The sequence below is a fragment of the Calypte anna genome, chromosome 7, assembly GCF_003957555.1.
Source record: "Calypte anna isolate BGI_N300 chromosome 7, bCalAnn1_v1.p, whole genome shotgun sequence".
In the NCBI taxonomy this organism is placed as follows: Eukaryota; Metazoa; Chordata; class Aves; order Apodiformes; family Trochilidae; genus Calypte; species Calypte anna.
The window spans coordinates 20,859,176-20,886,773 of NC_044253.1; the positions used below are offsets into that span (position 1 = coordinate 20,859,176).

General features: G+C 37.3%; 1 protein-coding gene across 1 annotated transcript in view; it reads right to left on the reverse strand.

The window, feature by feature from the left end:
- TLK1 (tousled like kinase 1) overlaps positions 1-27,598 on the reverse strand; it is a 66,953-nt gene that overhangs the window by 33,786 nt on the left and 5,569 nt on the right. Inside the window, 2 exon segments of the mRNA XM_030454349.1 lie at positions 4,335-4,406; positions 7,827-7,945. Coding sequence (XP_030310209.1) covers positions 4,335-4,406; positions 7,827-7,945 — 191 coding nt within the window.

Sequence of the window (27,598 nt, forward strand, 5' to 3'; positions counted from 1 at the left end):
TGTTAACTGTTACCCAGGCTACAAATAACTTTCAAATTTTACATTTTATTTTAAATTAACTCTTCCAGCCCAAATGTGGCATCATTTACACTGCTATCATATATTAACAGCCTGTACAAACACAGACTCCTGGAAATTGTTTAAAACTGTTTGATCTAAAAGCAGAAAGTGTAGCTTCAAATAATTACTTGAATTAATTTGCAATTACTCCCAGGGTAAACTGGAAGGATTAAGCTATCCACAAAACTAAATTAAAACTATTTTAAAAAGCAATTTTCATGTTATACTTATTTTCCAGCTTTTAATTTTGCAGTTTTGGTTCTAATGTAGTCAGTTTTACCTGCCATATGAAAAAAACCCCAGCTGTTTTAAAAGCTAATTAATGACTAAGCATTTATTTTGCCCCATCAAAATTAGTTTCCAACTGCAATCGACTGATGTCTCATATTTAAAACCCAGACATTTAAAGAAGTTTATAGCTTTAAAACCAAAACTCACCTAATTCATAAGTGTCTATTTCCTTAAGCTCTTCTGATTTCATTCAGTGTTAAATTTAACCTTCCAAACTAAAAAGTATTAGCACACTAATGAGGTTATTAACGAGGCTACCCAACAAGGTCATGTTCACCTTTTCTAAGTACAAAATTCACATGGTAATGTACATCGTACATCAATCACTAGAAAATGTTCTCCAAAATCCTTTCTAATGAATGGAATCATAGAAATTACAAGACACTGAAGACTAATGGGGCTGTGGAGTATCCTCCTGATAAACGAAGACTGAAGCTTCTTTCAGTCACTTCAAAGGGATTTACATATAGTTAAGATTAAAATCCCACTATTTCATAAGCAAGACAAAACAGTTCTGATGTTATGCAAAGCTAGACTATAAAGCTATACTAAAGCTGCCCATGGCCTGGCATATTAGCAGAGCCTGGTCTTGGTCATCACAGTCTTGTTGATCCTTGTTTACCCTTCAACTTTAATGTCCTTGCCTTGAATCTCCTCTTCATACTTGAAGTTTTAAATTTTGACTTTTCACATCCTCTTTTAGAAATTTAATACTTCTAAACACCAATTCTCAACTCAACTCAACAATATCTCCTTTAAAAAAACCCTCGGTATTTTTATATATTTTATTTATTGTTAAGTTTTCTACCATTATTGCAGAACAGTATGCGGAGGAAGTTATTTTTATAGAGGAAAAAAATTTTAAAACATGTAATAAAACCAGGTTTTATTTTTTGTCTCTTGACACTTAAATCTCCAGTATGCTTAATGTTATGATTTAGTTGCATAATGAATGAGCTGATAGTTTTTCACAATTATTTTCTTCTAAATCCTATCCTCTCCCCAAAGCTTTACAAATACAGCAAACAAATACAGCAGTGCTGCTTTCCTCCACAACACATTGTAAATCCCAATTAGATCAAACCCTTAGTTACTTCTGACATTACATTTATAATGAGGACTGTCTATTATTTGGAATTGCAGTAACTAAAGAGCTACAAGCAAGCCGAACAAAACATTTAAATAACTAATCAAACAGGAAAAATAAAGTCACTGTCCTCCTGTAAATAATTCGTTATCTACAGAACACACTAGGCAGAAATAAACAATATCTTTCTAACCAAAACAAGGAGGATTCATCTGCCTGAATGATAAGTGGTAAGAAAGGGCAAAATATTGGAAGACTACCAGAAGAATTTGTTCACAACTTGAGTTAGCCAATTTAGGATTTACCTCAACTACAAGTAGCTAATACACACTCAAATTAAGACCCATGTACGACAGCAACAAAGCATATAATAATGCATAAATTTTAATATAAACTTGAATACACATCTTGGTATTAAGATCACACATCCAGCTACTGTTTATTGCTCAAAACACTTAAGTGCATCTAGAATAAAACATGATTTCAAGTTATTTTTGCAAATCAAAGTTTATCTTGGCAGAGTCCCAACTAAAACTATTATTCAGATAGTGGCCTCTCTTCATACACTCATCAGACAAAAAAAAAATACACTGTTTCGATTTTTGGCAGTCCTCTGTGCAAATAGTAAAAAATGCACATCACAAAAGCGTGTGTGTGTGTGTGTGTAAAGCCTGCCTTGTTTTGAAAACTGGAGATAGTCTCTTTCTTTCTTCTAATGTGCCACTTAGTGATGAAAGCAGAGAATGATGACAGGAATGTATCTCACAATTTGATCAGAAGCTGGTGTCTTTGCTATGAATCTGAGTCCTGCACTTCTGCTTTCTTTTCCTCTCAACACCTACTGTAATACAACAGTTCTCTCTCAACATCAAACTATGGCACTGCTTCCCATATGAGAATGTTTTTGTGTTTCTACACTACCAACAGCAAGAATTCCCTAATATTATGAAACCTTGTCACACCATAAAAAACAAAAACAAAACAAAAACAAAAACAAAAAAAAAAAAAAAAAAAAAAAAAACAAAAAAACCAAAAAACCAAAAAACCAAACCAAACCAAAACAAAACAAAAAAACACAAAAAACCCAAAACCTTTAGCAGTATTAACAGCTGAAGGGTACTTTTTACAGAATTACAGCATATAAGTAACCAGATGTTATTTTAAGAACAAAAATCTAAAAAGTTAATATATTTGCTGTTACAATTACAACTTAAGTGAATACAGCTGACAACTTCTGAAAATGGGTCAAGAAATCGTATTTCATAATTCAATGTCATTACGACTCATCTTTCAGAAATACAGAAAAAACCTGGAGCACTATGCACTGGGGATTTGTACAGGGACTTTTTAGAAAAAAAATCTCCATTTAAGAATCCAAGTTTTAGAATATTTTAAAAACAAAACAAACAAAAAACCAACAACCAAATAATAATCAATTAAAACCAAAACAATACAACACACCAACAAAAAAACCACCCTCCCAAACAAAAGCAAAAAAACCCCACCAAACAACCAAACCACAAAAACAAAACCCAAACTGTCCCTATTCAGAAGCATGGCTTCAGGTTAAAACACTGTACAGACTGAATATATGGACTGAACTTTCAAACTTAAATGCCTTGGAAAATCCTTGCCTCTGTATCTCTTGCATTCAACTCTAAAATAACATTTTACTACACAAAAAAAGTCATTACATGTATGGTCAGTGTTCTGAGATCACTTGACTACTCATAGACACATTTTTATGTCAAGGAATTGCTATAATGCATCGTATCCTTCAGGCTGCTGCAGCACACTTCCATTCCCACACCTGTATCAGAATTGCATCACTGCAACACTGCCCCAGATATTTCCAGGAAAAGCCATTAGTAAAAATAACAGGCAGAAGCCAGCTAGGAAAGGCAAGGGAAAGAAGACACAGCCTTTCAGAGGAAAGCATTAAATCATACATACCAAAGGTTTATTTATAAGGTATCAAGACTTGGGAACCAACTAAATCCATCCCAGTACACAAGAAGCAAGCATCAGACAGTGTGCCACAGTAAGTGGCTGAATGAACAATTAGGTCCCAAAATAAAGCTTTTAACATGTGAAAATAAGGTCAAAAGCACGTTCCATACTCCTCTCCCTCCAGCATAACGCATACCCCAACACAGGTCTAGCCTTGGCTAAATTCTCTGGCTTACAATTGGTATAATCTCATTGATAGAATCTGTGTCAAACACAGGCAAAACCATCAGAGGGACTCACCAACCCCAAAACAGGCAAGTTATAAGGGCTGCATTACTGCAATTATGTCAATGCTGGTCAGTAAGAGGAAAATCTACTCCAGGGAAGTCTGCACTCCGCACATTAAAACCTGGTAAGAGTATCAATCTTTTTTGGATTTTGAAGTGGTACTACATAAGAAAATATTTAGTGACAACTGCAGGTTTTACAAATGCAAATGACAGATACTGTCTGACCTTGGAGTAAATGCAGATTTTGAAAGAAAACACAGCAAACTTCTTTCTTGAGTATTTTCTAAGATACAGTCTAAGACCTTTCTAAGTGTATCTGGGCTGAGGAAAACCTTACTACTTACTACACAAAAGACAGCAAACTGTTTTAAGCAGTTTCAGTTCCAAAAGCTGCATGTATCCACATAGCATGACTACACAAGATTATAAAGAAGCAGAAGCAACAAGTTTCATGACCAAAAGTCCAAATAAATTTAATGAAGTCATGTCCTCTCCTCCGAGAGAGCAGCATTTTAGTAAGGTATGTTTATTCCTGTGTAGCTGTACATTTTGAATTTTACTGTAAAAGCTTCTGTATAAAACATTAAGTGGAATATAATATTATGGTTTGTAAGCATTAAAACTGAGGTAATAATGAATCTGCCCCATATACTTACCTCTGATTCTTTATCGCTTAAAGATCCCAAGCTTCCAAAACTGTGATTTGAACTTTCATTATTTGTTGAGGCCTACCAAAACAAATAAAATACTTAACATTACATACATGTTTATAGAACAGCTAATCCTTTATCATCACTCAGTTATAACAAGTAAAAGTAATAAAATTCAATGCTTGCAATGAAAAATTGAATACAGAGCACTTGTGACTTACAAGGGGGATAAGAAGTTTGACAGATGGATGTTTTGACAAGGCAGAGTAAATTCTGTCTTTTTAATTTTTTACCTTGCTTTTACTTTTACTCTACCTTTTAAGCAAAATAAAGCACAAGAACAATCAAAACCATTTCATTCTTATTTGGGAATAGCAGAATATCCAACGAAAAATGCTACCAAATGATTCCACAGAATGGGCTTATAAAAGCCAGTATTGCTGAATATACTGGAGACTACTAAAAAATTTAATTGTTCAAAGAAAGAGGTTTAATTTTCTCCAGAGCAGATACTGGGCTACTGATGAAATTATTTCTTTTTTAATCCATTAAATGCAAGAAAATATCTACTTACTGGCAATATTATTCTACATTCTTAAAACAAACCATTTCCCCCAAAGTAAAAAATTTAGACTAGCAAAAGGAAAAAAAAATAAAATTATGTAATAGTCTCAAGTTACAATACTTATTTTGAAATCTTCTAAGGCTGATTTATTCAGACATCTTTTGAACGCAGAATGGCAACAAAGACATTTTATTAAAAGAGTCTGTTCCATGTCCACATAGCAAAAAATTCCAACATCAAATGAGCTTCTTTTTGTTAAAAGAAAAAACCAAATTTATGCCACTGGATTATTCTCTTCCATATAGGAAGGCATAACAAATACTATGAAGTAAAACAGATAGTTCTAAGGCAAACACTCAGCTTGTTTCAAAGCACGAAATTCCAGTACTGCATCAGTTTGCAGGACAGTACTGCTCTGTGACATCTTCTGAATAACTAGAACTTCTCTGAACTTAAATTTAGGGAGAAACCCACAGAATTTCCATGTGCGCTTCCTGCCCAAGGCAGTTTCTAGCACAGAAATGCCTGTACACATAGATATTCCTTCTGATGCCTCAGTATCAAAGCCAGCTAAGACAATAACCTCAGTAACCTATATTTATATTTCTACCATTGCTTACTGAAAAGGTTTGGAGAGGATATGGGCTTTTTCCCCTCCAAATTAAAAAAACTCTTCAGCAAGACACTAATATGGGTAGGTTTTCAAAGCAGTAGTCCCAATCAGTAAGAATTCATCTCAATTTAATTCCTAGGCAGAAAAAAAAAAAAAAAAAAAAAAAGAAATAAAACTGACATAATTGCCATTTTACTGATGGTGGGATAAATCACAGGAAGAGGTAGGGTTAATCCCCTCTACATCTGTGCCTCCCAAAACAAAACAAAGAAAAACTAGGCAGGAAAAAGGAGCGATACAGCACTGTATTCTGAATATAATTCATGGAATACTTCTGCTCATAGATAAGAAGAACACTGCCTTAAATGAGGTTTTGCATCAATCAGAAGACAATGGTCATACTGTCTTCTTCAAACAATTATGAAAGCATTTGGTAGCTTTAAAAAAAACCAATACTTTATCCAGCTATCCATTTGGAAAATAACTGGACGAGATAAATCTATCTGTTCAAACAGATCTTGGAATATGTCAGGGACAAGAAATTTATGGTTTACATGGTAGAGTGAAAAAGGAAATTAGCTCTTTTAATTTTCTTTTTGTCCCTGGCTAATTGGGATGAACAAACTGAGAACCTGGAAGTGGAATGTAATTTGGCTAAAAGCAAAATCAGCTGAATAACAGGCAACAAAAAAAGACTTGAAGAGGTTTATGGAAATGGTAAGCAGCGACTCACAGGGATCACAGTTTAAAAGAACAGGAACTCCGAGAAACTTGATAATGACTTTAGAAGAAATTACACACACAGCAGTAGACAGATTCTGAGGAAGAAAGACTAGCAATAAGGGAAGGGACCAACATAAACGTACCAAAAACTAATAAAAGAGTCAATAAATACATTGAAAGTTAAATGGAGACAAAAGAACTACAAAGACAGTAATGAAAAAGGATATATAGTAATTTGAATTATAAGCAATTACCTGAGCAATCACAATAAACTAATAAATTACAGTAGTAGTACTAGAGAATCCATGGAAGAAACAAAGATGAGCCAAAGTTACTGACTTTGTTTCTATCTAATTTTAATTGTAAAATATGTCAAGTATATATTTTTGCTGTCATAATTAGAAGGTACTAAAAAAAAGAAAAAACAACAGTGCATCAATCAAACTGTATCCAACCTGATTCCTTCCCCTGGACATTTAACTCATTCCTTCATTAAGATGGTTGTAACAGAAATGTTAGGTCACCTTTTTTACAGCTTTGTGAAAGTTACCTTCATGTTACTCAACAAATTAAGAAGGTATGATGCAAGATAACTATGCACTCACTTAAATTCTTTATAGTTTGTCATCAATACACCACACATGTCCAGATATTTCATCATCTGCTATCAGGTAGTATTTTGTTCTGTAATATAGACTAGTAATTAAATGTGGAACAGGAAGTTAAAAATACTAATCAAGCTTGTGTAAAATACTTCAAACTGCAAACACTTTGGAAACAGAATTCAAAAGTACTTTGGTCACGGGGGAAATGTGCCTAAAAAAAATTAAGAGTATCTTTTAACATCAGTTTATTAAGTACTACACTTGGTGAAAACTATTCAGCTACACAAAAGGAGTACCCCTGGCTAAGCAACAGTATGGCAGAGATCAGTCTTGGAAGTTTAAGTTAGTAACTTGAACAGTATTTGCAATAGAGGCAAATTTATTTTGGAGATGTATCAACTGAAGGGTAGCATGTGACACAAGGAAGGTAACTAAACTCTGCTATGCCATGCTTACAAGGTTTTTCCTCCAACATTGAATCCCGGTTTAGGTAATCGACACACTGTCAAAAATCCATGATGGAAGTAGTTGAAATTTATATCAATGTGTGGAAAAGCTGAATTTGTTTTTCTTAATCTAGATATCATAGTCTTCAAACAAGTCTCATCTTAAAAACAGAGGTCATATTGAGCTCCCCGTGTCTATTTCAAGCCGAGCTCTACATAGCTGGCCATCTGCAAAAGCAACAACTACACTTAAATACTGGGAAAAAACTTCCATTTCTGATCACATGTGCACTAGAGCAAAATCAGAAAAGAGTCTGCATAAGCCCAATCTTTGGTGTTTTTCAGAAAATAAGATGTCCATGTCATAGACAGGTTGAGTATAAACAATTCTATCTCAAAGCAAAATAACAGACCAACAAGGATTCTCCTGAGAGCCTCTTCCAACACAGTACTTTTCCAAGTAAAACACACGGGCAATACACAAGTGAGAAAGCATGAGATAAATTTCAAAGACAGCGGAACTGGATGACTGCTCTTAGAACTTACTTTAGCTCCAACACTGCAACTTCCAGTACTCCCAGTGCTGCCACTTACTACTCCTGTAAATCTTGCCTCTAACAATTCTTGTCTTCTTGGGTCCAGGCTGTGAAGCTCATCCATTGCTCCTAAAAAAGAAAAATTAATGAATTGTATTCCCTAATATTTTAAAAATAAGCCAAACAAATCACTGGCCTATAAAAAGAAAGGATTTATAAGAAATGCACTCAATAAATTCCAGAAAATCTGGGGCATGTTCTCCATGTCAGAATAGCCCTGTCAATTCTGGTGCAAAGAATAACATATTAAGTGGCATGTAAGAGTCTGCAGCATATGACATGCCAAGCAGGCAGTAATTTATAGATTAAAAACTAGCTGATTGGATCAAAACAGTTTCAAGCATAAAACTTCCCAATCTGGCAATCCTCTTGTTTCCCCATACTATTTAAATTGTTCAGACTATCAACATGCCAATGTCCAAGACAAAGAAATTAAGAATCATTGGAAAAAAAGGAAAATCAGAAGGTAGATCACAGTCCCCAAGACATGCAAGGGAATGAAGGGTTCAAAGGGCAGCAAAGCAAGGAGCAGGATCAGCAATACCGAAAGAAGCCAAGAGTAACAGAGACCTGGCACAGGTGGTGCCTCAGGCAGAGCCCTGCTCAACAGGGTTGAGCCATGCTGCTGGCATCAACAGGGAAAGGAAGGTGGAAGGAAATGGAGAACAAAAGGAGTTTCTGATGAGCTCAGCCTACATGGGTAGACTGCAACATGATGTGCAGCTTTCTAGTTTGTATTTGAATCACTTACAGCCATTTAATGTGTCTGAAAGATGACTTAGTCTTCCACATTTACAGAAACTGAGTTCTTTGTTTTTATCTTTTCAACTACCTGAACATTCTGTTTATCTTCGACTGGAAATATTTCAGCTGTTTCATTTTAAGTAAGATAATAAATGCCAAAGTCTTCATGCATTATTTTAATAGCATACCCCTCAAGTACCACATTAAGTGATACAGCCTCCTTTTTTTTTTTTTTTTCCAACTAATTCACAACACATTTATGCTTTTCAGCCCCACAGGACAGCACAGCAGTTCAGAAAGGACTCCAAGGAGTATATTCAAACAGTGCTATGAAAAAAAGCTTTTGGAATTCCTTTTCCATGAAAACTACAGTTTGCAAAGTTCAAGTGCTCCTTTAAACTTCTATCCATCAACTAAGCATCCTGATAAGCAAGGCATCAGCCTAGCTTCCCTCACCATTAATATGACATGAGAGTTCTTCAAGCAACTCTCAGCTATCTCACAAATCTTCTTGCAAACACTCAAGAACTAGATAGACCTTTTTGTACCACACATTTTGGCCACTCCTGGCCATGCAGCTAACCCTCCAGGTAGGGAAAGCACTGCCCTTGTTCCCGCGGGAAGGCAGATGATGGCAAGCGTGGGGTCACTGCTCCTTCACCACAGAGCCCCGTGGAAGAAAACCACATCAAGAGAAAAACAGCTGGGAAGGAGACATTTGGGAAATGGGTTGTTGGCAGAGACTTGAAAAATCAAACCACAAGCGGCAGCTTGAGAATAACCACACTTTGTTTCTGGAGGTGGGTTACCCAAATGCAGCCACATACAAAGCTGGAAGTCTCTTCCAGCAAGGCAGGGGAATTACTCACTTTGAACTTGCAACTGGCTTATCAGTAGTAATAACACTTCAGACCTTGCCAGGTAAAAATTCCTCCAATTTCTACATATTTTAGATTGTAAGCTGTCCGTGGTAAAGACTGTTTCACTACAAGTATGCACAACGCTCAAAAACACAGAATCCTCTTCAAACACTTGCTTCCTAAAATGTGCTTGTGTACCTCTTCCAAGAGTTCTGAAAACAAACTGCACACTTCTCATATGCACAAAAGATATTTCTTACATTTACATAATGTGCAAAAAGGTATTTTTTTAATTAAAAAGAAAAAAAGCAAACAAAACCCAGATGTTTACAGCATGCCTTTCCTAGCATGTATCTTATCTATACCTTAATGGGAAAGTACTGCTCTGAAAAAGCATAAGCAACTGATCACACAACATTTGTCAGACAAGTTTAAATTACTATTTTGCTTCATAACAGTAAAGTGTTTAAGTATATGCTACTCTGAAATTACCAATTTCAGTTTACCAAAGTAACTCAGGTAATGAAGCAGGACTACAAATAATTTGATTTACTAACCTACTTGATAGTCACTCAGAAAACTTTGAAGCTTACTTAAAATGGCCAACATAATTCTATCCAGTACAAACCATGTGTATATTACCAGAACAGATACTACCATACCCCATATTGTTCGTTTTATGAAATATGGGAAAGCAATAAGCACTGTGCATAGCTAAGGGCCATTTGAAGTGCTGCAGAGTAAAACTGCTATTGCAGGTTACACATCCTGTATGCAGATACTAATGCACTAAATACAGCAGCACCCCTGGGGTACCTTACCAATCAGAATAGTAATTTAGTAGGTGGATGGGTAGGCCACAGCCCATATAAAACAAAATCCTCCTCTTTTTTTCTTTTCTGTTCTAATTTTAGAGCCTACACATGTTAATGAGCACACTGTATTCTCTTTATTATTTCTGCTGGAGTCTTTTTTGGTTGTTATGGTTGGGGTTTTTCCTCTCTCTCATTGTTATTAAATATCCAGAACCAAAAAGCAACACACACCCTGCTGTCCTTGTGATCTGTAGGAGAAGACAGAAAAGGTTGATTCAAACGTTCTTTCAACACAGAGTAAAGCCCAGGAAGTTCTAATTAACTTCCCTTCCACATACATACTGTTAATTTAAAATACACCACTCACTCACAGACACACAAATGTTTTTTCAAGAACATTTAGTTCTGTACAATCCCTCAGTTCTCAGCACAAGTTACCTACCCTTAAAAAGTACAGTAAGCTCTTAAGAATTTGATGTAAAGGGCAAAAATTACATTTTTTTAAGAATACCAGACTTCATTAATGCTTCTGCTCATGGAACACCTGGCTGCCCACATGATGAACATAATTTAGTTTTGAAAAGATACCCAGACTTCCAAATTGAACTAACTTCATTCCTACCCCTGAAAGCCAACTTATTAACTCAAAGGACACACAGTCACATTACACAAGTTCTTACAGCAAATTTACAATTATGCTAAATGGAAGACTGATACTGATACCACCCACTGCAATTCAAACTTTTACTATCTTACAAAGAGAACTCCTGGAAGATTACCCAAAACTTACAACAAGCCCCTAAAAAGACTTTATTTCTTGTAGCTGCCACAGGTTTTGGAGTGCTGCTTCTAGTATCCCTTAAAAATGTTACCAACACTATCTAGCTGTTTCATTTTTTTGGCAGTGGTGGTACCTTCCACACAGACTCCTTAACTTGACAATGATACTTTCTGCCAGAAGTCTTTTGAAAAGAACTCCAAACTCATTTGAGAATTTGTTAAGCAATAAGTTATGTCAAAAGTCAAAGTTATAAATTCAGAGAAGCAATTTATAAAAGCTTCTTCATGGCATTCAGTATAATTATTTAGACCATATTCTACTTGAGCAAAACAGATTTAAGGAATCAGAGGATTATCCATGGTAGTTTGAATTTTTCAGACATGGTAACCAGAAAATAATAAAATCCAACTACATCCGTATCCCAAGGCCCCACACCTCCAAATATACAAATACTTGCAAAAGGTAGTTATTTAATCAAATATTTGCTCATACCTCAGTAAAATCGACACTTCAGGAGAAAACATTTAGCAGAGTTACAACCGCAAGACTTTACCTCCTAAAACAATCTTCTGGGATACATATGTAGTATGACCTCTGTCTCAAACACTGGTAGACTACAGAGCAGTGTTGCAGATCCAAACACAAAGGCTGACACATCAGACATGGTTTTCTTTTCCACTAAAAATGGAATCAAGCTCCAAGACAATCTTTATCTTTGACTCTCTTATTACTCTGAATGGACTCTTGTTATCTGGCAATCAATTACAGCTTCAGATGAAGAAAGATCACAACTTTACACACTGCCAGCTTTCCGCATTGAAAATAAAGTTCATTATGCAGAAGTCAGATTCTACTTAGAACCACCCTCCAGATTACAGAGGTCCAGTTCTCCTGAATTCAAGGCCAGCACAAACCACCTTTGACTTAAGTGAAAGGCATACTGGTTTGATTTGATTTCTCTAACAGACTTATAGGCATATGGCTTTTAATGCCAAAGTAAAATACATCTTCTAGCTATAGAAGAGCAGATGATAGTTCAACAGTAGCCCAAATGTGAATTTCCTGATGTGCTCCCAGTAGCCACTCAGATTTTATGTTAATACATACAGTACGAGAATTACATTCAATACGTTTTTAGTAACACTTCATACTAATGCTGATAATATTACCAACACGTAGTCTCTCTGTAGTATCCTTTAGCATCAAATCTAACTAATATCCAGTTAAAAAGGCAAGGGGTGGGAAAAGAAAGGACAAGAAAGGGTGTACATTTCAAACCGCAAGAAAATCAGCCTGGAGAGCATCTTTACTTCCCCCGCTTACTTAAAGGAAAAAAAAAACCAAACACTATTCCTTTAAAGGTATAAAAAAAAATATAAAATTATGAGCACTAATTTTTAGGCATGGCAACTATTCTAAGTATAGAAAACACTTTTTACAGCATCTCAATGTCACCCCTAAAGTCCTTAACTGTTTGTTTTAATTTGGTATATCCTAATTATGCATTTAACCCATTATGTTAATGCTCTAATAATTTAACTTCATAACAGTTGAGTATGACAGCTCTTTTCATTCTAGAATACACATGTACCAGCAGATAAAAGCAAAGTCTTACTATATCAAATGCAAAACAGACTATAGAAAAAAACCCAAAACACATAACTACTTTCCTTTTCTTCTCTCACCAACATAAAGATGCATTTTGTCTCTGCATTCACAAGTATTTCCTTTTACTCTTATTTGGAAGAAAAGCAACAAATCAAACCATGCAACTTCATTCTTCTCTTATTTCCTTCTGAAACTCTGGATTTTTCAGAACCAATCAGAAAGACCTTTTTCATTCTAACAAAGCTAAAATTTCTGCCTCCAAGAAAACAACCTATTTGGTAACAAACTATTTTGTGCTTAGGTAAATGCTAGCAAATCACTGTCATGTTGTTCAAGGTCCCTTCCTATTAATAGTAAAACTTCCTATTTATTACAACTTATATTTTATATATGCTTCAATAACTTATAAAGCCAATGAGGAATAAAGCAACCCAGAACAAGCTGTCAGTGAAGGAACATGTGTTTAAAACACACATCTGATCATGTAAAAAAGCATGGCAAACCAAAACACAGTGGGAGATCAAACTCTATGAAGCTGTCCTGGTTTTGGATGGGACAGAGCTTATTTTCTTCTTAGTAGCTTGAACAGTGCTATGTTTGGGATTCAGAAGAATGTTGACTATCTATTTATGGTTTTAGCAGTTGCTAAGAAATCAAGGACTTTTCAACTTCCCATGCTTTGCTAGTGTGTGGGTGCACAAGCAGGTGGGAAGGAACATGGCCAGGTCAGACCAAAGGGGTATTCCCTGCCATATAATGTCATGCTCAGTATATAAAGCTGAAGGAAAAAGGAGGAATGCGGGGAACATTTGAAGTGACAGTGTTTGTCTTCCCAAGTGTGACAGAGCCCTGCTATCCAGGAAATGGTGGAACACCCACCTTCCAAGGGAAAAGCAAATTAATTGTTTTGTTCTGCTTGTGAATGAAGCTTTAAATTTATCTATTAAACAGTCTTCATCTCAACCCCTGAGTTTTCTCACTTTTACTCTTCTGATTCTTTCCCTTTCTGACTAGGGTGGGGAGAGGGCCAGCATCTGTGTGGTGGTTAGTTGCTGGCTGGGGTTACACCATGACAGGAGTAGATGCAAATTTCTAGATTTTTGAATTAGAAAAAATGACACCTATCTCATTTAAACCAGAACATTTATGCTGTGAGACTGAAAAAAATTAATCGAAGAAATCCCCACAAAGCTGACCTGTGTTACTAAAACATGTTTTGAATAGTCTTTCTTCCACAGTATGTTTGGGGAATCACAGAATTGGAAACAGCCTTGAAAACTACTAATGTGCTAAGAAAACAAGTTGAGGTGCTAGCACACTGGCAGAAAGCCGAACAGCAGTAATTTGATAAGAGTTCAATGCCAAGATAACAGCAAATCCACAGAAACTTCTGAGAGCATCACCCTCCAACGTGAATCACAATCCCGAGGTCACGCACAGTACTGTGGCCTCAGAAGTCAGGGAAGATCCCACTCAACTTAAATCAGTATTCAACAGGGCAGACAGCAGTGTAAGATCTTTGAGACTTTAAGTAAAACAAACTATAAAAATCCCAAAACTATACTTACCCCCTAACAACACAACGAAAGCCAGGAGCACACTGTTTACCAAGGTCCCAGCTTTCCAGCTCTTCCAAAATACTTAACAGAAACAACAGCTACAGACTGCACATGACAGAGCTTAACTTGCACATTTAGAAATGCTGTAAGTCGGTGGCTTTCCAATGAATTGGATTAACTTACTTTATAGGGGACTTCATAGTTTCTATAACCTCCAAACAACAGGTAATATGAAAAAGTTCAGGGTACTGCATTCAAGTTTGAAATACTTCACTGTAGCTGAAGTGAAAAAGCCACAGTAGACGCAACAGAGAAGGGGGGAAATATATCCTGTAGTTCAAGTTAAACTAGCATTTTTAAAAGAACTTAAGTGTTAAGAAATTCCTAATGAGAGAGAGGCATATCTAAGCCCAGGATCAGGAAATAACAGAATCCATTTAATTAATCAAGAGTCATTTTAAATGCACAGTGAAAATGCAACATTTCTCAGCACCTGAGCCGCTACCACTAAAGCAGACAACACTTGTAAAAAGCATAAAACCAGTATTTCTCAGGCACTTCTGGCACTCTGTTTCCTAAAACACTCAGGCACTTCTACTCAGGCACTTCTGTTTCCTAAAGAAAACCATACTCCATACAACTGAGCTTAAAACCCTTTTTCTAATAACCCATCCTGGTTTGAGAGGAGCAGACAGACGAGCCCTGCCTGGTACCCACCAGCATCCCGTTACCATGGTGGTTGTAACAGTGAGCAGCTGAGCCAATGGGAGGATGGGATGGACCAGGTGACCCAAACGGACCAATCACAGTGTTCCTTCCCATGGTGCTCAGTATAAAATGGCTCCAAGAGAGCCCCGCGTGGCTTCTCTGGCTGGGGTATGGCCTGTCTGCTGCTGCTCCTCATTCCCTCACGGGAGAAGAACACCATTCACCAGGTCACCCTCTACCTTCCCAAGGGACCAGCCTGGGTGCTCTAAGGCTGCTGAGAACTGTCACTGAGACCCTGGACTTGGGCACCCCATCTCCTGCCCAGTCCAGTGTGGGACTTCTCCCGTTGGTAAGTAATTACCAACCGAGGAAGGCGAACTCCGTATTTCCGTATTTTTACCTGTATTTGTAGTTTGCTATTACTACCTCATTAAACCTATGCGAGTTTTTTCTTCCAACCTTGAAGTCTTTCTCTTTTATTCCTTTCTTCATCTCCCCCTGGGAGGGTAGTGGGGAAAATAACACAGAGCTCATTACTGTCAAAAACCATGACATAACCTAAAGAGAGATTTATTTCAGAAACTGATCCTCTTAAAATGAGAAGGACTGTGTTCAAAAGAATGGGCAGAGGGATGCAGGCAAGTGAAAAGTGACTACTGCTTACAGGAAGCTGGAGAGTGAAAGAAAGGAGAGCAAAAGCTGGATAATTAGCAGTCAGACAGACGAATATATGATTGCTGGATGCAAATTAGTTAAAATAAAAAGGGAAGTAAGTTTTTTTCTGATGAACAGAAAAAGAAAAAACACAACAGAACAACTTCTGACCTATTATTTCCCATGAACTAAAGCAGCTGAGTTGACAGGGATGACAAGTTGACAAGTTGACAAGTGAATTTTGGATAGGATGTTGGGTTATCCGGACTCTATCATTCAACGTTAAGTTCTTCTGTTGCTGAAAGAACAGGGAAGTATTTTCTGTGTCCTTTCTTTACCCAAGATGCAGTCTATTTCTTTTTGGAAGTATTTTTCAAAGGTTTGTTTCATTACTGTAGTTCAGTTTTTTAAAATGTTGTTTGAATGTTGTTTATTTCACTTTTCCCAGTAGTTCATCAGTCCAGAAATTTGACCTAAAACAAAGAACACTTCAGCTACTGGATAAGTAACTTTCTGCAAATCATCCTACAACAGAACTCAATTCTTTAACACTAAAAAACCTGTGAAGTTATCTAGATTTCATCTGTGCTGCCAGGTTTTGGACTTCAATTGTCGGGTCAACAACCCGGAAAGGAAGGGTGAATTACAGAGAAACATGTTCCTAAGGGAACCTCTGCTAACACCTTGAAGACTGACTTATGAATAAACCACTTGATCCAACTCCAGATGGGCTAGGAGACATTTGTGGGTAACAATTTAAGAATATTTAAATCCTTCTACCTTTCAGCTAAGCACCCTATTCCAAGGATCCCTTGATGTGCCTCGTCAGGTGGCCGTAGGCAACAGAAGCTACTGGTAGTAGCCTGCCAATGTCTTTATTTGGCCAAAAAACTACAAAATACACATATACTCATGCACATGGGTATATGCCACAAGCCTGGCAACACGGAATGGCTCATTCAGAGTTCGGGGAGAAATTCATTAAACAGAGAGGACAATAGCTCCCCAAGGATCTGTTCTATTGTAAGTGGGGCTGAACGAGGCACACAGTGATGTCCAAAGCAAGCCTGTGATGTCCCTGGCTCCTACTACTTGGAAGTACAACTGAATTGCCACACATGACTCAAGAGCCATGCACTGCTCCCCTTGAAGTATTCAAGAATTCTTATTTCTGAGTGACAGCTTATTCCCCATATGTTGCACATCAGTGACTGCATTTTCTTTCAACGCCACAGACAAAAAAAACTATTGCACAGGTGTAAAGGCAACCTGTTTGCAATGCAGCACAGTACCTAAGAAAGATCACAGCATCTAAGAAAGATAAACACAAACGTAAGCAACAGAAAGACCTGACAAGAAAGAAAAAAACCATCTGACTGAGTACCTTTAAAATTATATCCCAAACCTGAGAAATTATAACACGGATGTCTATGACAGCTTTCAAGTCTGAAGTCTCTCTACCAATTAATGGTGGTGATGGTCTGAAACCTACTGAAGCTTTTTTTGTGGTATTCACTGAAACAGTGACATGATGTGTCTCATTCCAATTCTGCTCATTATTCACGAAACAGGCAGGGTTTTAGCCAGACTTTTCTTTTCCTGAAGGAAATCTTCACAAATCAATACTTTTCCCATCTTTACCCAGAAATTATGTCACTGTTTTTGCAGTGGTTTTTTTTCATATTAATGACAGGAGTGGGCAAGCATAGAATAATTAATAATGAGAGTATAAGATTTAGCATAGAACATTCAACATGGCATCTATCAATCCATTTCTCAAACAGATACTAAAACTTCATGTGTACCATGTACAGGAAGCGTTAGCATAGCAAGTACTGCTATGAGCAACAGAACCACGACAAGGTCCTTCCTGAGTCTGTTGAACAACATTTAGTGTGATGAAGAAAAAAAATGACAAAAAAAAAGAACATGCAGTTTATTATTTATATCCTGAAAGCTGTTTATCTTGGAATCACGACCCATCAACACCAGTAAATAGGCTACAATTTGAACACTGGCATTGCCATGTTTTCTCTTACACACACCTCAACTAGACAAAAACTAAATTCAACAGACCAGTTCATGGGCATAGTAACAGAAGTATCTGCAGAGCCCACCAGCAAAACAAACCACTTGGAATAAGAATTCCCCACATGTCAAATCCCTTTCAATGTCCAGTAATCCTTTCTATGGTCTTAAAAAAATACTGAGTTAGGTGAGATCAGAGTAATTCCTCAGTCGAAACCTAGAAGTGCAAAACGCCCCTCCTATTATCAATAAAACCAAAAAGCCACTACAAAAATACTCCACAGAAAAGTAGTATCAGTTAATAATACTCCTTCTGTAAATGTTGTAGTTAAAAAGACTTACTCTGAACTCACACACCTAAGATGTTAAATAATAACCAAGTTTCTAAAACCAGATTGCCTCAGCTGCTGGCTACACCACCATATGCAGAATGAGCCTGACAAAGCCATCAACACCCTGAACATATAGAAACTAGATGGTGAGATCCTGAAATTGGTTTTTACAAGGAATGGTATCCATTCATTCCTTTGAAACTTATCACAGTGTAATCCCAAGTGTCGTATTTTCTTTTTTAAAAGTCTGTATTACTTGCAATTTTTCTCTAGATTATTCTCAACTATCAACAGCAATCCAAGAGAAGGTTCTGATTTGGCAGAAGATCTGGACTTGATGATCTTAGAGGGCCTTTTCAAACTTAATAGGTCTATGATTCTAAGGGTTTTCATGGCTTTTCAACACCACCAACTTCAAACTATATAATGGCGAAGTGGCAGAACCATAACATTTCAAAGAAACAAGTAGGTTCATTAACCTAGTCTTCACTGACTATTCTGGACTCTCCACAGCTAAAGACAGCAATACCCAAGAACACATCTATTGACGAGTTGATTCTCACCACCTGAAGTACTCCTCTGAGCATTTAGTCCATTTAGAACAAAGATACTGAAAACTGAACGCATCTTCAGTAAAACTTTTTCAATGACAGCATCCGATCTGAACATCTGCTACAGTGAAAGAATAATCAGAAATACAAAGCATTCATTTAAAGTGCTTTTAATGAAGTTTTGGTCAAGGTAACTCAGTTCTGGAAACAACTGGATAGCCAACTAACACATCCTCCTAATGCTTCCTGTCATTTCTGACCACTTTAGTCTGTGCATGCATAAATGTGATACTAACATTCTGAAGTCTCCTGTAAAGCCCTAAACAATCACATCTAGGGTCCATGCAGCTTTGTTCTGAAAAGGGAAGATCTGTTACACAGCTGTAAACTCAAAAGCAGTAACTTTTCTTTTTTCAAAGTTAAGAACAATGTTCTGGCTAAGGAAACACCACTCCAAGTGCATTGCTTTATGATTGTACACTACCAAGTTAGAAGACAAGAAATATGATAGCACCCTTTCAGGTTCCTTTAGTCTACTGGGTTTGACTGCTCAGTCGATCAGAAGAAAAAAAGTCCTTCTTAGTGTCTCATAGGGCAGTATCAGTATTGATGTTCATGCTGTACTACTACTACAATCAATAAACAAATATTGTGTGAGAAAGGAAGTTTATGCTTACAACCCCTGCTGTAAGGTAGAAAAGCCCATTTATATTTCACAGAAAACACCTAATGTCTTGGCCAAACCACACAAGACATCTATGGCAGGAACACTAGAAGACTGTCTTCCTAGGCAGCAAACACCTGCTTCCCAACACAACATCATGTCAAGAGAGAAAAAAACCCAACAATGCAGCCTGGGCTGCACACACGCATGTGATGTGCTGCCTGTCTACCTCTACCAGCTCCATTATCATCTCCACGCAGAGGAATCTGTAGCAAACACTGTTGCTTTCAGACAGCTCCGTAAATGGTATCCAAACAGAAAGAGAGAAGCAGAATCTGCCCATTTAGGTTTCATTTGCTGAAAAACCAGATGCTGCCTTAACCCTTCGGGTAGAGGTAGCAAGCAGAGAGAAGCACACTGCAAGTTTGTGGGTCACTTGTTGGCAGTGCAGACTAACGAGTCACACACAAGATAACACCAGTTTTATGATATTCTCAAAAGTGCATTGCACTTTGAACAAAAGCTCTCTACTTTCCATCTATCTATTTCTGTGTTGAAAAGCACTAAAAGCCTGGAGCAGTCGTGAAGAAGAAACATCTACCTACAGAAATACAGAAATTTCATTTGCTGCATTCAGTTGCAAGGAAATGAACTGGGAGCTCTAAATACTCGAGTCCACAAAATGGCTGTTCTGCAAGAATTTAAAATGGCAGAGGCCTTTTCCACGTATCAAAAATAAACAGTAGTTTCTGCTATCTAAGAAAGGATTGAAAAGGAAGTTGAAAGCAGAGGTCAACCACCATGCAGGAAGAGAGCGAGCAATTCCTCTTCCCAGAGTGTTTGGTTCTCACCCTCACTCCTCAGAAGTAAACCACAAAGGAACAACTATAAATTGTGCACTGTTTCCTCAGAGAAATTTCCCTAGAAATTACCTATAGGATAGAAAGGCAGCCCCCCCCCCCCCAAACATTTATTTTGTGGAATAAATGTGTATTATTTTTCTGAGTTACAATACTAGTCATTTGGCATTTGAAAACTGCATTTGTGTCAATAGGAGTGTGTTTCAGTTGTTAATTCCCTGAACTTCCTAATCTCCTTACTTCCGAAGCTCCTACTGCCATTTCTGCCCTCATGATCTTCAAAATCCCCCAGTGCATCAAGGCCAAGGGAAGTGCTGTGTTCCCTGGATCTTAGTACATCACTCCTAACCTATATTGTTCTCACCGTTACACACTGCAAGTGAGAAATTGAATAAAAAATACTAAGTCTTTCCAAATATGCGAATCTATCTCATTCACAACATGATGGTTGACTATAACTTCAACCCCCATACACTTACATAAGAGGCCACAGTTTAATGTCAAACATGCAAAAAAGCTTATTACACCTCTAAGATTAAACTGGGACAGCCAATTCCCCTCTAACTATAACCACAAGAATCATGAACTATTTTGGTTCCTGAACTATAGCATTTTATGAAAAAAAAAATTATAAACCTCAAATAATACTGTCGGTTTCTTCCTTCCAAAATAACTGTCTGGCACACAAAGCATAGGAAATACTAAAAATTTAAACAAAGAACACTTACTTGAAAAAACTCAGATTGTAGAATCACAAGATCCATGAGGAACCACACCAGCTCCTGCAATGAGGACGCTGCCCTCTGTGCTGAGCAGGGCCATACGTGACAGATGGCTCACTGCTTTTCTTCTGTAGACACCTTGTCTAGAAATTAGGTGGTCCTCAAAGAATCAGACAACTAGATACTATTCCTTGTGTTTTTGTGGAAGTTCTCTTTAATTTACAACTCAACCAGCAGCCTCTAAACTGACAATCCCAGCTTCACTGAATAAGGGAAGAAACTCATTTCCTCAAAGAGCCTCGCAGAATATGGTTCAAAATAGATGTATCACACACACACACACACACAAACCTGACGTGTTAGTGACTACAACCGCATTTTCCCAGTGCTGCTCCCATTGTACAGATAGGGAAAAAATGAGACCTGTATGAAAACAAACATGAACCAGTGAAAAAACAAGTTTAGAGCTATGAGGAAAAAAAATTTAACCTATGTACTCATTCTTCTTGCAACAGAGCTACAAAGCCTGTTGGTACCAACCATTTACATTAAATTCAGATGCAACTTTGTGTACTGAACACCGTAAAAACTGGAGCACCACCCAGCTCACTAAGAAACAGCCTATGTAATCATTTGTCAAAAATTCAGGTTTAGTGTTGCTCAGCATTATCATTAAAGAAATCTGCATTATATCCATTTCTCCTACCCAGAACACACTGCCTAATTTTAAACCAGCTTTCTTTTCTGCTATACTATCACTTTCATTCAAGTTTTAAAAGAAAGACAGCATTCTTATTTTGAACTCTTCTCTCTCTTCCTGAAAACTGCCCATCTTGCAGGCTAAGCAAAGATGAGACTTTATGGAACGAATTCTGTGATCATGTAGCAGGAGACCTCAATAGTTGACACACTGAGATGCATTTAACACATGTATTTAACATGACTGCTTCCACACTCCTAACTTTGGGGGTAACACAACACCAAACTGATCAAGCTGAATATTTTTAAAAATCAGAATAAATCTGCCAATGCATCTATAAAGGACCCAGAGGATGCTGAACCAGGCTAGGCTTTCCTCCACCAGTTAGAAAAGGCAGGCAGCCCAAATCTGACCTCATCTCAAGTGGTAACTGGTGGTCAAGCAGAATTTTGACACCCAAGATAAACCAACATTCCTCTCCAGCCTTTCTTGACAGGGGCACCTGTGGCTCTGAACTAACCACAGGAAGCACTCACCACCATTGCTGCCTTCACAGCATGAGAGGTCTCATGCCAGGATGGGGCAGGAGAGACTCCCAGGTACATCCTTGCAAAACTGTGTCACCAACCTACCTCTGGATAAGAGCAGGCAGTCGATGCTCCAATGTGCAGAAGGTTCCTGCTTCTACCTCACTACCTGCTCCCTCCAGAAAATATTACTTGCCTCGCAGCAAGATCAACAGCGTGCACAAATGAAGGCCGAGCAGGGGGACCACAATTATAGAGGGAAAACAACAGTTTAGAGAACCAGAATGGAAGTGGAAGAGTGGGATGAGACTGGAGGTCTCCCTCGTGGCCCAACATCAGTGAAGAAAGAAAACCAGCAGTGGGAAGGAGCAGGGCTGAGAGACCTGATCTAGGAGAGAGCAAACCCCACCCCATTTGGATGGCAACACACCACCCCAATGTGCAACTTCTGGTCACTGGTACTGCTGCCCCATCACTCATTTCCCTTAGGAGGATGGGATTTCAAAACCGCAAGAAAAAAAAAAAAAGGAGGTGCTGTGTTTTTTTTTTTGTACAAACAAACTTGGAGAAAAAGATTTAAGGAAAACAGCAGGAAGGTGGTGTCAGACGCTGGCAGAGATTGGTGCCTGTTGTTTGCACTTCTCTAGGAGAGAAAAACAAGTGCAAGGCTCAGAGAGAACAGCACGTTGTGATTTAGCCAGTAGAACAAATCAGGTCAGCTTTCAATCACACGACACAGGAGAAAAAAAAATAGAAACATCACTATTAAGGTCATTTACTGGAAATTATTTTGCTGCATAACTTGAATATTTCATTGCCAAATCAAGATATATGTTGCAAGTATAACAACTCAGGAGAAAAATACAAGAAATATAATATTAATATATACTTCAATACACAACCAGACTTCTTTGTGAACTCTGCATGTTTTTACTCTTCTGCTTAAAATTAACCAGCAATATATAAAGCTAAAACTGAAGAGATGGCAAAATCCACATGATTTAAAAATTTAACAGTCAAACTCCGTATTACCTGCAATATTCATCAGCAGGTTTAAAAAATGACATTTGAAAAAAATGAAAGAAATTGTTAAGTACTATGTAATAAGAGACAACAGGAATTAAGTAGCTGATTTTTTTAATAAGCTTGATTATGAGAGTGCTATGGGGTGTGGGGGGCCCTAACAACAACATCAGTATTCCTAATGACCAGAGAGACAGCTCATCAAGACTTCACACTCTTATTTTGTGTATATAGATTTACAGAACAGTTAGGGTTGGAAGGGACCTTAAAAATCATCTAGTTCCAACTCCCCTGCTGCATGGGCAAGGACATATATAGCTGTGTGTGCATACTTGATACATAATATTGCCTCTTCCTTAATACTAACCACGCAGCCATTCTAGACATGACTGCATATACAAAGCTAGGAACTGGAAAAAAAAAAAAAAAGAGAGAGAGAAAAAAGAAGCAAAGACCATGACATTTGCCTTTTGTGGTTTGAATACTGGTGTTACCCCTCTTAGATATTATTAGTATCACAATCATTTATTAATACGATTAAATTAGAAAGAGGTAATACGCCACCTGATCATACAAGTAGAGGTAAATTAAATAGGCAATGAACTTCAAAAAAAGTGATACACACTGAGACTAAAACACACATAGCAAAACCTGCTTCTTGTATCTCATTTAAAAATACTAAACCTGCATCTCCATGAATTACTTCTACTTGTATCCTACAGTATCTTTAAAATATCAAAATTCCAGCCCTCAAAATGGCCCTTCATAATACAAAATACAAAGAGACTACAAAAATAATTACTCCACTTTATTCAAAGTTAAAGCTTGTAGAAAGCTTGGAAGATAGCCTTTTACCATAGTTCAGTACTGTGAATAGTACTGAAAGGAAAATGTAACTCTAATAAGCAAAAAGTTTCTAAATCCTCTCCAAGACACAGCAACCAGCCCCAAACAACAGCTGGCTCAGGGAACAACTGACTTGTAAAAGAAACAAAACCACCAGTGACTAATAACAATAAAACTCCCCTTAAGAATCTGTATCACCACAACTAAAGCAAAAAAAATTACCTTATGAAGATAATTACACCACCTGGACCACCATCACTCTTCTCAGCACAATCTAAGTTTTTCCCTGGCTGCTGAAGGGAGTACACTGGGGTATAAAAAGTTGGGGAAGGGAAGCAGGACACATTCCTAGATATACCTTTGCTATAATGAAGCATGGAGAAGAAACACTGTGTCCCCCAAAAATAATTAGATAAAACCTTGATGCAGCAAGAAAGGACCAGATGATCAGAAAACCCAAGTTGCAATTTTATGGTCTTCAGGATGATCTTAAAATTTATCAGTCCCTATAGAAAACAAATAAGCTATGACTGACATTGACATATGTGGCATTTTAATGTGATTATTCCAACAAAAATTATCCTGAAGAACGAATATCATACAGCAGTATGCATAATGCTGAACATAAAGGAAAAGAAATGTGTTCCTTCAATGTGTATACGATGCTGACCAGAGTATGTTCTAAATATCAGATCTGAAGAAAGACAAAGTGTGATTATTTTCTACAGACTATAAATTCTCATTCAAAGGGCATCAAATGCAGGTTTAATTGTCATCAAATATTTCTGCCACTCCTTTTCAGACAAGAGTTCTTATTTAAAAAGGCAAAAGACAGCTATGAGGACAGTTATGAAAAAATAACACAAAAAGAGTAGTACCTTGAAAAGTTACAAAACTTCTGGTACATCTTTCAATACAACTTAACAGAACTCTTTAAAACAGATCATTACCCATCAAGACTGAAAGAATTTGCCAATAAATTAAGACCGCCAGCAAAATACCTGTGAAATGTTTTCCTGCATGAACTAGGATATTATTTGTAAAAGATAAAAACCCAAAGCTATTTCAAAGTCAATCTTTTATGCCCAAATACAGCTTCACAATGATACCACTTGGAAAAATATAAAGCTTGCTGAAAGACACAAGTGTCAACCAAAATAATTTGTCCTGTGTAAACAAATAAACATATATCAATTCTGTCTATATCAATTTAACGTTACTGCTGATGTTAAAGAGAATACCATTAATAATGTGTGGGTCTTATTTTCAATTTCTTTATAATGAAAATATCAACTTTTTAAAGGACACTACTTCTTTCATCACTTTTAGTAGGAATAAGCTAAGAAATAGCAAAGACTGAAACCTCCCTTAGGCCCCAAATAGCTAGAAAGTACCAAGGCATCAAAGGAAAAAAAAACATTGGCTGTAGTACAGCTTCAAAATTTAGAGCAAAACCATGGGACCTATGAGAATGCAGCACAAATAACAAGTATGGTGTGTACATGCCTGATGAATGTAGGCCACAAGAGTGAAAGAAAAAGTACCAGAAATGCTACTTCTATCATCATCTGAGTTTGTCTCCATAGAATAAGGAGCTCCAAGAGTTCAGTGGTGAAGAGAAATGGGATACCTCAGCTGCTAAATCTGCTTGATCCCAAGGACATCACAACAGATTCACCAAGAAGACCAGGATCAAAACTATATTCTTTCAGTCTTACAGGAGTTATGAAGAGCAACTTGAATATTAATTTGTATATTTAGCATTACTTTCCAACTTGTCACCCTTACGCATATAGTTCAGAGGTTATATTACTTGCAAAAAAAAAATTATTTAAAAATATACATTTTGCAATTCACCAGAAGCTACAGCTGCAGGACATAGTGCTTAAATCATATATATTCTTTGACCTCAAGGTACAATCATAAAATTAGTTCAGTATCTACAAGGTTGCATGTAAGTGACATGATACAATGCACTTCTCTAAAAGCATCAAGACTTCCTGATATTCCTCAAAAAAAGTTACTTTTCTTCCTTTTCTTTATGGGTACAGCTGTATTAGAAGCCTGAAGCAAGTGCATCCGGTACTTGCCAATTTCCAAGTAATTACAGTCGGGCTTCATTTCCTGTAAAAGCCACTCTGGAGTTTCCTACCATCTTCATCTCTTTAAAAGTGCAGAGTGCTTTATTCTTATGGACATTATAAAGAAAGCACCATGGCCTTTAAGTTTCCACCCACTTAAAACTGCAGATATGATAAGGCAAGATACATTGCTTAATACTCCTGCTGCCACCTCTCAACAAGCAGAGGCGGTCTCAGGGAGTATCAGTCTTCTCCCTGACATTCAGTTTCATGTAAAAGCTCCAGTAAATTAAGTTTCCCATTCCTAAGCGACCAGATTCCCATCACAATTGTGTAATCATGCAACAACTCCCACCTTTCCCTCCAAATCCTTGGAGGACACTTGTTTGCCTCAGAACCTCTCCAGCTAAAGCTAAAAAGGCCTTTTGAGCACAGGGTGGGTAATTGTTCTTATTTGTGTATTTAAAAATACTCTCTAGTGCTAAACATGTAAGCTAAATTTAGAGTTATTAAGAATCTATGATGAGGTTTAAGGTTTATAATACATTAAATTCATACGAGGGAAAAATACATTCAAATGATATAAACTTCAGTGCTCTGCTGGCAGCCAAGCACCACACCACTGGAAGCCACCACCATCACATCACTGGAAGCCATCACATCAAGCTGCCTAAACTGGAGCTCTTAAGGAGTCAACCAACTTTGGCCAGCAACTGCCTTCTGCCATTTTTGTTTGTCCAACCACTCCAACAGTTGGTTCACTCAGAACTGCTAAAAAGCAACTGAGAACTCAGAAAGCAGGAGAGCCTGGCTTTCTTTTCCAGATGATGAACAAGAAGGAATGGTGATTTGTACTGTTAACTCTGAATCCCACAAGGTGCTGGGACCAGAAATAACTGACTCATTTCACAAGCTACAGACAATTAATTCTACTTAATCTTGTTTAAATGCAGCGCATATTTGGATATATTTGTTTCCTTTTCTGTATCTAGCACAATTAGGATTCATTTTACTTAGCTAATACAGTTGGCTAAAAGCTGTCTACAGCATGGGGAATTATGTTTCTTAAACACTAAGAATTTAAGCTGCATGACTACTTAAATAAATGCATATAGATGCATACCACCCTCCTGCCTAGCAAGAGGCATGATCAAATTAGACCAATTAGAATCAACTTTTCTTTAGGAAAAATAATTTAGCACAAATGCAAAATAAAATTAAAAACAATTATTTAATCAGGATTTCCTGCTTGCTGATTTAAGTCATGATTAAAATTAGTAATATAATCAGTGTGATTTCACTCAATCCCTCCAGCATAGACCCATCTCCAAAGGCTCACACAGCCCCAGCCTTCCCCCATGAATCTTCAGCATGTCCAAACTCACTTAAGTCCTTCTGCTCCCCTCTTCTGTTACTAAGTTTGCCTGAGGTCGATTAAAGCTTACAAGCACTTACATTCCCACTACCTATCACATCCTCCCTAGGGAAAGGCTGGCTGCCAGGATTTTCCCCCTCGCATATCCCAGTGCTTCACTCAGAATTAAAGGAGTAAGACCTCTAGAGATGCAGTGCCTGAGAAGGAAGCAGACCCTTAGGTTCCCATCCCTAACAGTATGTCCGTAAGCACGGAGCAAAGAAAAAGAGAAATGTAAGATCAAG